Source organism: Rhamphochromis sp. 'chilingali' (assembly GCF_963969265.1).
Source record: "Rhamphochromis sp. 'chilingali' genome assembly, chromosome: 18".
NCBI lineage: Eukaryota > Metazoa > Chordata > Actinopteri > Cichliformes > Cichlidae > Rhamphochromis > Rhamphochromis sp. 'chilingali'.
This window is the reverse complement of record NC_137945.1, coordinates 35,785,377-35,801,651: the sequence shown is the minus strand read 5'-3', so window position 1 is coordinate 35,801,651 and position 16,275 is coordinate 35,785,377. Positions and strand designations below refer to the sequence as shown.

Below are 16,275 nucleotides of genomic sequence, written 5' to 3'. Positions count from 1 at the left end.
CATGTTTGTACTTGGACTATGTTAAACTGCACTGTCCCTTTTAAATATATATATGTATGTATGTGTGTGTACACACACACACACACACACACAGGTGTGATGATGACTACAGTGTGCAGTAGGGCTGGGTATCGTCACTGATTTCTAGAATCGATTCAATTCCGATTCACAAGGTCCCAAATCGATTCGATCCACGATTCGATTTAATTCGATTCGATTCGATTTAAATCTGGGAAATTTTGACAGTCAGAAGTATAATTCAGATCAGAACATTTACATATTTTTGTATCTATAAAAAGGAAGCTGACACTCGCAAGACTTTATCCAAGGTGTGAGCATCACAGCAGATGCCTTTGTGTCAAAGTAGCTGAGGATAAAACACAGAAAAACATGAAGGTTTTCCTGGCCTGGGATTTTATAAAAATATTCTGCAGTACATCAAAAACGAAAGAAAACCATTAATTAATGAACATTACCTCTGACGTTACAGCGGTTTTATTAGAGACACGGCTAAGCATTTTGCATTTTGAATAATATTAAAAAGTTTAAATTTGTTCAGTATTGAACAGCAGAAATGAGGTTTTCTTTTCGGAAGAATGTAAAAGGGAAAAAAACAGCGGCCGACAGCGCTGTAAACAACAGTAGACTTGTGCGTAACAAGCAAGCGAATAATGAAGAAAGCGGCGTGAACACAAAGCGCGGACCCGGATCAGCGAGCTGTCGGCTTTCAGCCCCGACTGTGAGAAAGGCGACATCTAACTGATTCTGATCCGCGGGTCGCGCTGTGTGTTTAAGTCTATGTGCAGAATCCCTGTACCTGCTCTCATTTACTGTTTGGTGGTTCTTGAAATTTTGTGAGATGTCACCAGAGATTCTGGCATTTCGGACAAAATAAATTTATATTAAAAAATCGATTCAGGATTTTAATGAATCGATTTTACGTTATCCAAGCCAGAATCGATTTTAATCGATGAATCGATTATAAAAACCCACCCCTAGTGTGCAGGTCGTAGGTGGAGGAGCTGACAGGAACCGCTGGGTGATGGTTTTCTACTGAACCGTAACCATGTCATCAGTCGGTCAGCCTGCTCAGTGCTGCCACCGTCATCGTCACTCAGGGTTAAACCGCGCCCCCAAAAGTCCGGAGAGTGCACGCGCACTGTTCAGGAGAGGGTGTTCTTCAGAGGTGACAGGTAGGAGCGCGCGAGTCCTCACCAAGCGAACTGTTAGCAGTCTAACAAACATTAGCAGTAAAATGTCACATTCATCACCTGCAGTCAAACTCTAGTTAGCAGGCTGAGCGAGGCTAATGGATGACAGCTTAGCTAGCTACCTGCTGCTAGCTCGGACTCGTTGAACAAAGGCGATGTGGACTGAAAGTTTCATCTATAATCCACATTAATTTGGTTCTGTTCAACGGAAACCGCATCCAAAAGGTTCTGCTTTACTATGAGCGCATTTCGACTTTGACACAGAGCAAAGAACTGTTTAAAATAATAAGTTGTAATAGTAGCTGTGTGGTCAGGAACGTGAGACATGATGAGCTCATGTCCCTCCTCCTAGAATTGAAATGTAAATACAAAATGTTTTATGGTATAAAAATATCCTTTGTTACAAAATAGCAATAAAAACACAAGGCGTTAAAATGTTTCAATTATCCAGAGTTACTGAAACATTTTATTGCAGTTCCGTGGATTAAAAAAAATCCATAGTAATGAAATAACAGTGTTAGAACAGATAACAGCTGATATTCTTTATGTGTGCGTGCATCAGTGCATTGATCATGTAGAAAAGCCCCACTTACCAAATGTACCGGTCCAGCTAGCTTTATACTGTTGTTGGGGTTCGTATTAGTTATAGGTGCTGTTTGTATTCACATTCAGCAGAGTGCTTTTCACACCTAGTTTTAGTTTAACTATAATAACCCTAATATGCTGTTGGCGTTCTCGTCCACAGACATTGCTGTTGTCCATCATCATGAATGTGTATATTGATCTCTGCCATTCACTCGGGTAAGTTCAAGTTTCCCAGCTTTCAGTTTAGAATCCAGCGTCGAGTCGTCCAAAAGCTGTGACAGAATGACAGAATATCCCCACGGGGGTGAAAACATACATAAAGCCTGATTGTTTTAGTCATTTTTCGGCTAAATCATTAATGTGCGCCTGCTGTCAGCTCCAGTTCTTCTAAAGTGACCCTTTAATGAGTCCTCTAGCAGAGCTGTGGTATTTGGTACGAGGGCACGTGTCAGTCAGCAGTGTACTTCACTCTGGCTTTCGCCTGGATGTAGAGGAAAGTTTACCTCGGGGCCCGCCCACTTCCCTTCACCTGTGCTGATTCTCCTTTAGTCACTGTTGCTCTTGTTCACTGCAGAGTTCATTATGTATATCGCTTCATTCCTGCCATTCGGTCCCTGTTATGAAACACTTCCTGGTTCTTCTTTGGACAGTTGTTTCAGAGCATGATCTAAACGAACCTTAATAATTCATGTGGAATCAGATGAAACGAAGAACTGAACAAAAACCTGTTTCCACTGTAATTCTACTGTAGACTCTACTGTAGACTCTACTATAAACTCTACTGTAGACTCTACTGTAGATTCTACTGTAGACTCTACTGTAGACTCTACTATAAACTCTACTGTAGATTCTACTGTAGATTCTACTGTAGACTCTACTGTAGACTCTACTGTAGACTCTACTATAAACTCTACTGTAGACTCTACTGTAGATTCTACTGTAGACTCTACTGTAGACTCTACTATAAACTCTACTGTAGACTCTACTGTAGATTCTACTGTAGATTCTACTGTAGACTCTACTATAAACTCTACTGTAGACTCTACTGTAGACTCTACTATAAACTCTACTGTAGACTCTACTGTAGATTCTACTGTAGATTCTACTGTAGACTCTACTATAAACTCTACTGTAGACTCTACTGTAGACTCTACTATAAACTCTACTGTAGATTCTACTGTAGACTCTACTGTAGATTCTACTTGCTCATGGCTTTGTGTTATTGAACATCAGCTGAGTGTCAGTAGGAGCCTGTGTCAGTGTGGGACGATATTCTGAGGTTTACATTGTGAGTTACAAATGAAGGGACAGTGCATGTAATGTTAAGAAATAACTAGTAATATTGTAACAAACTGCTTCCTATAATAATAATAAGTGTGTTTCTTTTTAAGAAATCATTTGTTTAGTATTGAAGAGCACTGCTTATTGTGAAGTCCTGAGCTGTGTTATTCTCTGTGTACGGGGATGATTTGGTTCCTGTGTAAACTCTGTTTAGTGTTGTGCGTTTCCCTGAGCTTCGTCTTGTGTGTTTGCCTGACTCCGTGTCGCCCGTGTGTGTCGCTCGCCCCTCCGTCTGTCTCGTCTCCATGTTTGGATTCCCTCTCTCTCCCTCCCGTGTTGCTCTCCTGGTGTTTCTTGTCGTCTCGTTGCCTCCCTGTTTTATCCCTAATGTTATGTCAGGTGTGTGAGTCTTAGGCCCGCGTCTCTGTGCTTCCTGTTTTACTTTGACAGTCTTGCGTCCCGTGTTCAGTGTGTTCTGTTTTGTTCCCCTCTGCCTCATCGCCCCTAATTTGTCTCAGCTGTGTCCACTTCCCTCATCACCTCCTGTCTGTATATACTGGCTGTGTCCCAATTCAGGGTCTGCACGCTTGAAGTACGCGCAGTACGCACGGTTCGTACTATAAGTACGAGAAGTGCGGAAGTGAGAGGCGTGTGAAATGGGACGGTCTGGCCTCCGTCGCGCTGTTCAGGTTGCCTAGCAACCATGATACTAACCGCGAGAAACGTTACATACAGCTTTGTGTGACAGAAATGAAGGAGAAAATGTTTTGTTTGTCTTTCATTTTTGTCATGACATCACTGTGATTAGTTGAGTATCTGAGGCTGAGACCACGGGACTGTAAACATGATTGTTGGGCTTCATTTCTGTGCTGAACAGTCATTTAAGATTAGCTAGTAAATGACAATTAGCTCATGTTGTTCATGAGACTAAAGTCATCTCACTGTGGTAATGTAAATATAATATGGCCAATATTATATTATTGTCAGATTATTATGAGATATATTACAGCAGTGAGCTTGAATTCTGGGTCAAAGATTCAAGTTGCAGTTATTTATATTTCCTGTCACCTTAAATCTTCAGTCAAGGACGAGTATCTTTGACAGTGCATATATAGATGTATTATATATAAGAGACAAATATTGTTCATTTAATATGTTGGCATTACTAAATTTGGCTCAATGCTTACATACATGTGTAAAAAGCAAATGTAGGAGCTGTGATAACTGTGTCTGATAGAATGAAGAGTCGACTGATATATGAAATATTCCTTTATTGGGTGAGAAAATCAGACCATGTCATAACTGCTGTAAGTCACACAGAATAGATATCAGAGCCTTAAACAGGCTGACGTCTGCTAAATGGGTCAAACTGGGCAGAAAGTCTACAAACACATAACATCCTTATAGAATATGATGTAACACTATAGATCAACTTAGCTCAGAATATATAAAGCATATAAACAGTTACAGCAACATGATGCAACACACACAGCAGCTACTGATCCAAAATACTCAAAGCTTCATAGAACTGAAACCAACATTTATTTTAGCTCCATCCTGCTGCTGATACAGACTTTAGGTTTCTGAACATTAAACTTGTTGCTGCCTTTCATGGTGTGTAACTTGAAGGCCCTGAGTACTCTGAGTACTTTCTCCCACACTGAAAACACTGGGATGATCACATTATTTGAACATTACCTAATAAGACTGATTCAGCACAGACAGTTATGTTAAACTTTCCTAGCAGTCCTTCACAAACAGGGAACAGTCTGTCTATTCTCTCCATCTGTCAGCTGCTGCTGGCTCTTCCTCCTCCTCTTCCTCACACACTGCTGAGTTTGTCCTGGTGGATCATCAGGGGTGCAAAGCCTCACAGATGATGTGCAGCAGTGGGTCCCTCAGTCTGTCCTCACTCTGGACACTTGCAGTCGTCACACATGGAAATCAAATGTGTGATAAGCTGCAGGATTCAAACACAAGTGTAACTTATAAACACATGTTCATACTTTTATTCCACAATCAGAGAGAAAGAAACAGAGAGAGAGTGCAGGACAGACAGACAGGTGACAGTCTCAGGTGTACACACTGCTACACAACAGCACAGAGAAGCAGGATTTAGTGTTTGTGTTATTACGAGTGTAAACAAGAAGAGTTCCAGATGGTGCAGTGGACACATGTGTGACTGCTGTGATTAAAGCATCTTTCTTTCAGCTTAACGAGTGAACCGTCAGCTCGTTCAAACACACGTTAAAGTCAGTTTGGCTCGACACCACCGAACAGAGGCAGCAATATAACACAGCTCACATTAACAGTGCAGTGGATCCTGCTTGTGCCGTGATGTTCAGGACTGCAAACCGAGCAGCATCACTGACTTTCAGCCTGTTGTGTTTGTGGATATATGACTGACTTTAATTATCCATAAATCATCAGATTCTCTGTACGATTAAGGTCGACTATATATATATATGTAGAGGCTTTAAAACCAAGTAAACACTGAAAGTACAAACATCACTAATGTCGCACAACTCTGCCAACATGTGGCCAACAGTAATGTTTTAATTTTCTTCGTTATTAAACATTCGCACATAAATAAGTGACGTCATATTCAGTACTTACTTTTCACAGTTCACTCTTCGGCCGCTCCCTTCTGCCGTATTTTGCAGCAAAATTATCCACACCCACCGCCGCACTATGAACTGTGGGATATATGGGACCACGAAGCGTGCACCGGACCACGCTTGATATTTGGGGAACTCGACGGCGCATTTGGAGTATGCGTTTGAAGTACACTTCGAATTGGGACAGCCGTCGTCGCGTGGCGGTGACGTAACCGCACTTGAAATGCGTACTTCAAGCGTGCAGACCCTGAATTGGGACACAGCCACTGTGTGAGTTTTCCGTGACCTTTGTCATCGTGTCCATGGTTCCTCCATGTCTCTTCTTTTTCCCGCTGGTGTTTCCGAGGTTTTTCTAGTGTTCCAGGCTTTTACTTTATGTCCTTAGTTCTTCCAGTTCAGCCGTTCCTCTGTTTAGTTTATTTATGCATTTTTCCCCGTTTGGTGTGTCTGCCTTAATAAACGGGACGTCTTTCGTTTATTTTTCCTGTTTTCCTGGTGTGGATTTGGGTCCTCACATAAACAGTCCAGACGATCTGCAAGTTGTGACAGTTGGTTGCGTTTCTAAACTCAGCATCAATAATGATTACATTATTCTAAATGTAGGATTTCTAGTTAAACCTTAAGACTACATTAGTCACTGTGCAAGTATACTGCTTTATATAAATGCAGATAAGTGTAATAGTTAAATTAAGTGAGGAATATCCTGCACCACAGTGTGAGTCTTAGTGTCCATGTGGAACAACGTAACTTAAAGCAGCATTTACCAAACTGTAACTGTAACACTCCATCCACCCTGCCAATGCTGATGCACAGATAAATAAGTACTTGATGGCTGTTCAGAAGTAGGCGTTTAAACTGCATAGAAACATGTTTTTAGGTTTATCAGCTGCGCTCTAAATCAGAACACAGAGACAGGGTCAAAGTCTTTATTGCAAAGCAGCCCAGAGGATATTGTAAGAATATGCTGGGACTGTGGAGTGAGCAAAGCTGGGTGGTATATGGTCTGGTACTTATCTACTTACGTTAGAGGGTGGTAGCTGCAGGGATAAGGTACAGGAAAGAGTTATACCTACACTTATATCTATTATGGCCACTTCTGCAGGCTTCCCGGGTGGTTAGCATCTTTGCTACATGCTGCCACACGCCTCAGGAATGACCACGCCCGTCGCAAGAAGGTCTTCCGTCTTCTGCAGAGGAAACTGGTGTGTACTTTAGTAGCAACACGTAGATGTCTTTACAGTACTGCGTTCTCTTACCACAGAACAACAGCACAGTATATGCTAGTGTTTGACGGGGATCCCATATATGCACATAAGAAGAGGGGCCTGGGAATCGATCTCAGCATTGCAGAGAGTTGACTGAACCCCTTCTGTTCAAGCATGGTTGTCCACAGTGGACACAGAGAAGACAGAAAGAGGAGTAAAAAAAGCCATGTCTGTCTACAATGGAAACATTTACATTCTTCAAAGAGTGACCTTTGACCTTTAGATGCAGATGTACAGCTTCTATGTTATTATTATTAGAATTCATTTTTAGTCTGACGGACATATTGAGTAATGTTAGAAATACAATTGATTGCTTTCAAATTCAAATGTCTCCTGGGTCATTATTTTAACCAGACAACAGGCTGGTCTTCACAGTCTTGAGCAGGTGAGGTCCTGGAGCCTAGAACAGGTGTGCCCACAGGAGGCGGAGATAAGAGTCACTGAAACATTCAAAGAACAATTGGTGGATTAGTCAGTTACCAAAATAAACTTTACCTGCAGGCATAGCTTCCAGTAAACTCCAATGTTGAGGACTTTCTCCTCACTGTGCAAAGCAAACTTTTATTGTTTGAGTCTGCCCTGGTGAACTTTCTGTTTCTATCCACTGAGCTGATGTGAACAGTGAAGGCTTCTACTACTCTACATCCACCTATCTGTGCCAGTGGCTTGGTGCTGTACTTTCCAGGTAAAGGTTGGCTACGATGGGTGACACCGGGGAGCCATGGCACATGTTTGTGTCTGTACTGTTTTGTTCAGCTCATTAATGACAATAAGCAAGGTTTTCTCCCAGTGGTTACAGCACTCCCCAAAGCTTTGTGCCATCAGAAAATCTCCTGCAGACATTCATGTAGAGATGTTTCAGTCATGACAGACTAATACTCACACTGAGTCCTCAGATATTCCAAAGCCAGGCAGGATATATAACCATTAGAAGAAGCTGAAGGAGTCTTCTGCAGAGGACAAAGTGTGGACTTCATTTCATCACGATTCAATTCAGGACAAGGAAACTGAGACTGAGACTGGGTGATGAGTGGTAACTGCTCACAAACTGGTCTTCTGTGTTTACAGGTGGTCCCTGTCATGAAATACATTGTATTATTCTATCATCTTTATCATATAACTCCTGTCACCCCCGTCCTAGTTTTTTAACAAGGTTGGCGTGAAGGAGGGGGATCAGTGTCAGCCTACCTACGTCTACCCTAAAGAGGTGAAGATGTTGATACGGTCTGCCTTTCCAGAGGACATCTGTGACTATCCAGATCCCTGCCATGATAAGGTGAGTGTAAACCATTCTTCATTGCCTAAATGCTCTATCACCAAAGACAGGTTTGTTTTCCCCCAAAAGTTGGTTCTGTTCTTGTGGACGAGGAGTTTTCAGCACTCATCTAAGTGACGTCTTCAGTCTCAGCTGACTGCTGGTTTCCAGCCTTATAAACATCTACGTTTGCATAATGAGCTAAACTGGCACCACTGGGTCGTGAGCAATGTTCCCTCTAAGCTGCGCGCGTGCGCAATTGTGCACTGCTGGCACGGTCTCTGCGCACAGAAAATCTCTGTAGCGCACAAAAATAAAAAATCTAACCTGAATTGAAATGAAAATAAATACGTTAGCAGTTGATTCTGTTTTGTAGTGTGAGTCAGTAAGTGAGCGGTGACTGGCTGCTCCAGCCAATGATGCGATTCACATTCGTATATGCACAGCTCATCAACGTGGTTGACAGGCTATGACAGCGTCCTTAAATGCTGCTCATGTTTAGCTAACAAAGGGGTGTGGCCGATGTGGAGTGCTGCTTATGTTGAACCTTTAAAATAATGGCAAAACGAACGGGCAGTGGCACACAGTGGCCAAAGTAAAAAAGAAATGCGACTCTTTTAAGATGGAATGGCTGTCAGAATATGTGCAAACAGGAGAAAAAACTGTGAAACTGGGAGAGATTTTTTCTTTTTTGAGCGAGAAAGGTCTGGTCTGCAAAATATGTTGCGAAGCTAAAATCGCAAGCGAGTTTTCGGAGGGAAAAGTGTGGACAGAATGGAAGCTGGAATACCTCAAGCGCCACATTCAACAGAAAAGTCATTTGAAAGCAGCTGGAATTGTGAGAAGATGTACGATGGGAATGGGGATCGGTACGTTGTTGGGAGAGAGCGCCAAAGACCGAGAGAAGAGGAACGAGCTGTCACTCAGAAAGAAATCCAACCCCGAAGAAGTTAAAGTTCTCATCGACAAGATTCTACCAGCCTTCAAAATGAATTCTTCTCTGCTGTCGGTTCAACAAATTGACCATCACATGGCAAAGTATGTGAGTGTACCAGAAAGCTGGCGAAGCAAAGATGATGCCTTTGAGTTTGTGAATTCAATCAATGAAGTAGTGCAGAATGAGACAATGTGTGAAGTTAAAAATGCACCTCGGCACACCCTGATCATAGGTGAGAGCACAGACGTAACAGTGCACAAAATGCTAGTCCTGTATATTAAATCCAGGGAGGAAAATAACGTCAACCATAAAACTGTTTGGTGGCATCATCCAGCTGACCGCATGCACGGCATGAACTAGACATGCAGAGAATTAGGGCTGGGCGATATGGCCTAAAATTCATATCGCGATATAATTTGAAGCATGTGCGGTAACGATATATATCACGATATATTCTGTTCTTCTGTATAACGTATTTTCCAAACTTAAAATCCTTTAATTTTCTCAAAAATCGAGAGTGTGCCTTATGTATGAATTCTGGTTGTGCTTACTGACCTCGAACCGATTTGGGCAGAAATCTGTTAAAAATGTTTTAAGTTTAAAAATGTTGGTAAGCAGCACTGCTTGATGGATGTCAGAGCATTACGGCTGCCGTAGTGAGGAGCTTCACGGAGTAATCTGGGTCCTAAACTCCGTCTGCTTCAGGTCCCAAAGTCAAACAAACACTGAGAGTTAAAAACAGTCTAAATTCTTTCATCTTTAATAAAATCATCAGCGTTGCTGCTTTACCAGGTGTAACAATTAAGTTTAACATCCATGAAAACAGATTTATTAAATGTAACGGAGTTAGAAGTTAACAGGAAGTTAGCTCGCTAGTTTCCACCTAAACATTTCCTACCATGTTCTGACAGAGAGATTTGAAACTAATTCAAACGTACAGCTCTGCTGTCACTTCCAACATAAATGAAGACAGAAAACTAAACAGCAGTGGTGTTTGCAGGGTTACTGAAGTTGGGCTAGCTGGTATATAATGTTGTGCTACGTGATTGCTAGCGACACAGCTATGTTAGCATAACATTAGCACAGTGAAGCTGGAGGATGAACGCCAACTTTTTTTCCACTCGATAAAAGTTAACGTGAGGGATTCTGGTGGTCAGGGACAAATGCAATCACATAGCAGGATGCTGTACACGGGCCAAACTTCAGTCAGGAGAACAACTGAGGTTATTCATCCACAATACGAGGTTAGTCATTAATATACTGCAACAACATGGGAATAGAGCAGCTGCGAGAGAATCCAACATTAATGAATCAATGTTAGGGAAGTGGAGGAAGCGCAGTTTTTGGCTTTCCCCATATTTCAAAGGTGCTTCATCTCTTTGCTGTGACTGTCAGCATAATTTGCAGTGATAATGGTTGTAGCCACTGCGATGCTTTCGACCAAAACAGGTGCAGCTTGATGACATCATCAACATGCGCTATCGCGATAGAGCGGTATAGTCAAAATCTCTATTGTTGGCCAAATTTATATAGTTTCTATCGTATATCGTTTCTATCGCCCAGCCCTACAGAGAATGGTGATGCTGACCTCCGATGGTGCCTCAGTAATGCGAGGAAAGCACAACAGAGTTGCAGCTTTATTAAAGCGGAAAATACCACACTTAACTGAACAACACTGTGTGGCCCATAGAGAGGACTTGGGCATTGATGATGCGTGGAAAGGTGTACCTTTGATGTGTGATGTGGGAACTCTTCTTAGAACAGTTTACTCCACTTTCTCTAGATCCACTGTAAAGAGGGGAAAACGGGAAGACCTAGAAATGTTCTTGATGAGGATGCACTGTCATTCAGGCCTCTGAGTGAAGTGCGATGGCTGTCACGTCACTGAGCTGTGAATGCTGAGGAACTACACTGTGCTGGAAGAATACTGCAAGAGAGAATCCAGTGATAACAGAGATCCAGTGGCAAATTACTGTTACAAAAAGCTAACCGATTCAAACTTCAAGGTTACTCTCACCGCTCTGGGAGATGTTTTGGGTGAGCTGGCACACCTGTGTCTTTCTTTTCAAAGATGCAACCTGACTGAAGGGCACTGCTTGGCAAGAGCAAAGATTGAGAAGTTGCGTTCCCAATACTTGACAGAGGAAAAGGATGTTAAGTGGAGTGACCGTGTCATAGAGGCGATGAGGGCCTTATCTGCTGATGGCAGGAATACCAGTGAGATTACTCGTGTTATTCGTAAGCTTTGTGATCACTTGGATTTTCCAGAGGATGAATTATAGGAGTGGTCTGCACTTGACATTGAGGCATTGACCTCAGACATCAGGTTTGAGTATGGAGCAGCAGACATTGCCACGCTGGCAAAGAAGTATGAGGCCATTCTCCACCCTCCACATTCAGTGGAGGTCATAAACAGTGAATATTCTGATTTCAAGTACATACTGAGGCACAAACTTAAACATGGGTCAATCAGCACATTCTCAGATATGGAGGCTGCAACGCTAAAATGTGAGGAGCTAAAACACATCTCGCAGCTTGTGGATATTTGTGCTATATTTCAAGCATTCAGTGCAGATTGCCAAAGAGGCTTTAGTTTAATGAATCGTCTCAAAACAGCATCCAGAAATCGTCTTGAGGCGGAGCATTTGGACCAGCTGATGCGCATAAAGTCAAAGCTGCAAGCAGACGAGGCCATCAACCTGGACGACGTGAGAAGGACAGACGGGAAAAATAAGGTGAAATTTAAGCTCTTAATAAGTTTACTACTCATCTAGTGTCATTTATTGAGTTTTCATTTATGGATATTGATCATTAAATACTGTCACCAGTTTGAGTATTAGAAAAATGCATATAATCATTATATACTGACAGACAAAGAGTTACAGGACAGTAGGACTGTCTCCCAGACCGCAGTAGGACAGGAGCTTCACAGACTGGCTCATCATAACACAAGTCAGAGCTTTATAATAAAAATGTTAAGTTTCAAAATTGGAGTTTATAGTAGGCTTGATTTGGTTGGCCGTTCATGTTTTGCCATAGTTCAAATATTCATACTTCCAATAGCGTTGACATAGTGCACAGGTCATTAAAAAAGATTTTTGTAATTGTCACTGTAAGTGGGCTAAAGCTCTTAATTAAAGGGATTCTAACAGAAATGTAAATGCTGTAATTTGATTATTTTTATAAACCATGTAACTTCGATGGATGCGATGCTGTCGTCACCACAGTGCACACGTCTGATGTCGCTCACAGTGGTCCAGGGGGCCGCTCAGGGAGTCTGTGAGTTTGCTCACACACGTGAAAAATTAGAGGGAACATTGGTCGTGAGGTCAGTTTCATGATCAATAAGATCATTAATGATTGTATAACCATCTGTGAAGACAGGAGGCAGCTTTACACACAAACTGTCTGAACCTACAGCGCAGTTCTGAGGTGGCGTGCCAACATCCTCTCACATCAATAGGTCACATGACATGGCTTCACCTGAACCCTCTGCTTATAATGACCACACCTTTTTTCAAACCTTGGCTTGTGTGATGAGTCATGTGATCAATAGTGGCTCAGTGACCCAGGTGTTGAAAGTGTAGTAACCTGCAGTAGAGTTCAAACAGCTGTGAGTTGGAAGTGAAGAAGCTTTTCAGATGAGAGGTGAAACGTCTTCAAGAAACTTTTCTTTCCAAGCTCCAGTTTTCACAACAGTAACCTTTGTTCAGATCGTGTGCCATCACTGATCTTAGAAATGACTAAATACATCTGGATGTTTGTGATGTACGTATGCTGCTGTATGACAGATGGCTGTTACTGTCTCCCTGTGGTTACAATTCCCCACTATAGTGACGTCTGAATGTGTTTCTGCAGGTGGTGTACATCACTGTGGAGGATCTGCACAAAGTTAAAATCATGTGATGTCTCTCATTTCCTCTTTTTGAGTTTGCACTGAAAGTTAGAGACTGGAGCAGAATGTTTGTGGATGGTGGGAAGATTAGTTCTGTGCGCTGTTACGTTTATTGCCAACATTTGTACGGTGCTGTTCAACATTAATAGCATTTTCTGCCACACAGTGTGTACTGATTGTTATATGTGCCACCTTTCTCAGGTCTGCATGTTCTGAGCTGCTCATGTGGTTCATGGGTGACAACTACAAGGACTGTATATAAAAGATGGATACAGCTACACTGGAGTCATCGATTGATTTCTGCGCTCTTTTTTGAAGCTTTATTGACACCATGTGTTATTTTCATATGTGGATAGAAAGCCATCCTGGTGAGGACATCCCTGCTCATGTGGACGTAGCAGAGAAACTGAAAAAGCTACATCCACATGAACAGCATCAACTTTGTGGGATTTGGACAGAAGGTGTCACAATACTGAATCGTTGGTGCATGCATGAAGCACAAAGAACAACAAACTGTACCGATGCATGCAGTAAGAAAGCTCACACGACCAATACAGCTGCCGTGTTCGTGCAGTGAGGAGATGCCACGCTGTGTTTATACTGAGCGGAGGAGGGGAGACTGGCTTTGGTGCTCTTTGATTGGCTCATCATCACCAATGGAACCAATGAGAAAACTTTTCTCCAGTGAGGCATGATTTAACCCCGCCTTCTCCACTGCCACAGACAAACCCTGCCATGAGCGCTCTACTCAGGTTACCTGCAGCTGCTTTTTTAATCCAGCAGATGTCACTATTATACAACACACTAACACAGTGTTGCCACGGTAAGGGGAATGTGCCACACACTTCACGAGGAATCAGATCACTAATGCTAAAATATAAGCTAAGGTAAGAAAGCCTGGTTTGCAAGCTGCATCCACACAGCATGTACACTTTTAGACCACGTTCAGTGAGTCAGACAGCAGAGGTGCTGCAGAGCAGACAGTGAACACTGCAGATAAGGGAGGAGGAAAGAAAAGAAAGGGAAATATTTCTCCAAATAAATACATCCACTTTCTTCCTTACATCCTATCCAGTCTGTCATAGAGCCAGCACATACAGACAGGCATCATTCACACTGATGAGCAGTAGAATCCCATGGATGTTTCTGGACTGTGGGAGGAAGTTGGAGGACCTGGAGAGGAGAACCTACATAGAAGTGTGGAGAACGCAGCAACAAAGAGACCCCCAGCAGGACTCTCCTGGCGTGGAACGACAGTACTAGTCACTGTTCATACATCAGAAGGATTGTATGCTATGTGCCTCTATTCAGACTTTTGAAATTTTGTACAGTTGCTGAAATTTGTACTTTTTCTGTTGATAGAGTGACATTGGCTTTGAATGGAGAGACCTACCTCTCTCAGTTTTCTGGTCGCTCCTTTAGGCAGACACCCGTATATTCCCCTACAGCTTTTACAGTTATTATCATAAATGTCACACAAAAATCTATCAAATTCCTCCCCATTCATGGCTATCAGAGAGCTGGAGGCAGGTTAAAGTGTGAGGCACACAAAAGCTCTTGAACCTGCCGCTGTGACCGTAATCTTCACCCCACAGCCATCATTTCACCCTCAAAATGTAGCTACGCTTGTCTTCTTTCTCAGAGCCTACAGATATACTGTATATTTTTGAAATGGAGCCCTTTGTTTCGGAGGAACGCCATCACGAGCTCAGTTTCATCCTTCCATCCTCTGCTGCTTGTCCTTTTCAGGGTCGTGGGGGGTGGAGCCTATCCCAGCTGTCATAGGGCGAGAGGCAGGGTACACCCTGGACTGGTCACCAGTCTAACACATAGACAACTATTCACGCCTGTGGGCGATTTAGAGTTTCAAATCAACCTGACCCCACTGACTGCATGACTGTGGGCTGTGGGAGGAAGCTGGAGAGAACCCACATAAGCACGGGGAGCACAAACTCCCCACAGAAAGACCCCGGCCGGGTGGTGGAAGCGAACCGTGCTGCCCTGTAAGAAGTACATCTTTGATTATTGAATCCATTTACTTGTTTCTCTGTTTCAATATATATTTTCAAACAGAAATTCAATTCAAAACTGGTTTTTGAAACGAGTCCCAAACAGTTGATTGTGTTCATGTGGACGTGGTGTTCCTATCAGCTGCACAAAAACAGACTACGGCAAACCCTCAGGAAATTCAACATTGTTAAATCTTAAAAAAATAAAATAAAATAATGAAAAGTAATTTATATATGAAGCTAAAATTTAATAGCAATAAAATGTTCACCTTTGTGTGCATGTCAGAAACAGCTGAGCAGCAGGCTCGGCTGATGTGAGATGTCATGATCCTCGTCTGTGGATGTGGGAGTGTTTTTGTTTTCAGTGGTTACAGACACACTGACAGTTAGGCGAGTCATTTCATTCGATACAGTACTCTTAAGTGGCAGCCAACTTGGATCTTCTTTTAATACTCAGGGAGTTTTTGCTGTTCTTTATAACTATAGAATGTGCTGAGAGTGGGCAGTGAGACTATAATAAGTAATATAAATACTAGAACATGTACCAGTTTGCACTGAAGTGCAGACAGCTGCTTAATGTTTTCTTTATTCCAGCCCAGTTAATGTAGTCTGATGGTGCAGCTGGAATATGGCAGACACTTAGATTCACTCACTGTTTCACATACAGAAAGAAACCGTTTACCTTTGCTGCTTTATATAAAATGTTTGAAGCCTTATAAACTGCAAATAAAAGGAGAAGCTGTTGTTGGCTTACTCTGTACATCAGGGGTCCCCAACTCCAGGCCTCGAGGGCCGGTGTCCTGCAGGTTTTAGATCTCACCCTGGGCCAACACACCTGAATCACATGATTAGTTCATCACCAGGCCTCTGGAGAACTTTAAAACGTGTGGAGGAGGTCATTTAGCCATTTGAATCAGCTGTGATGGATCACAGACACATCTAAAAACTGCAGGCCCTCGAGGCCTGGAGTTGGGGACCCCTGCTGTACAAGAAGATGAGGCATTTTTAACTTGGTGCTGAATATCGCTGTGCTTAATGTGGAACCATTCCTGTGTACTCTGAGGACTAGGAAACTTCTGTGGCACCTCTGCTGAGGCATTTTTCATTACATGACCCAGAGTGGATAATCTCTTCAGTATTCCTACTGAGGAAATGTGAGAGAAAGTTACCATTTACATTTTTATGTACCACACCTTCTCCAACAGGAACCAAGGAAAAT

At 42.5% G+C, this 16,275-nt stretch overlaps 1 protein-coding gene across 1 annotated transcript; it reads left to right on the top strand.

The window, feature by feature from the left end:
- The first annotated feature begins 101 nt into the window (after positions 1–101).
- LOC308386314 (uncharacterized protein) lies at positions 102–15,981 on the top strand. The gene is made up of 6 exons (XM_080865769.1): positions 102–1,193; positions 1,957–2,012; positions 5,741–5,965; positions 6,798–6,897; positions 8,102–8,236; positions 13,011–15,981. Exons 3-6 carry the CDS (start codon positions 5,919–5,921, stop codon positions 13,056–13,058), a joined length of 330 nt encoding a protein of 109 aa, XP_080721895.1. The 5' UTR covers positions 102–1,193; positions 1,957–2,012; positions 5,741–5,918; the 3' UTR covers positions 13,059–15,981.
- The last annotated feature ends 294 nt before the right edge of the window (positions 15,982–16,275 follow it).

Coding starts and splice junctions, on each gene's coding strand:
- LOC308386314 (XM_080865769.1), top strand. CDS start 5,919: ATGCGTACTTCAAGCGTGCAGACCCTGAATTGGGACACAGCCACTGT. Junction 5,966..6,797: donor AATTGGGACACAGCCACTGT/GTGAGTTTTCCG, acceptor CCACTTCTGCAG/GCTTCCCGGGTGGTTAGCAT. Junction 8,237..13,010: donor CAGATCCCTGCCATGATAAG/GTGAGTGTAAAC, acceptor GTGTTTCTGCAG/GTGGTGTACATCACTGTGGA.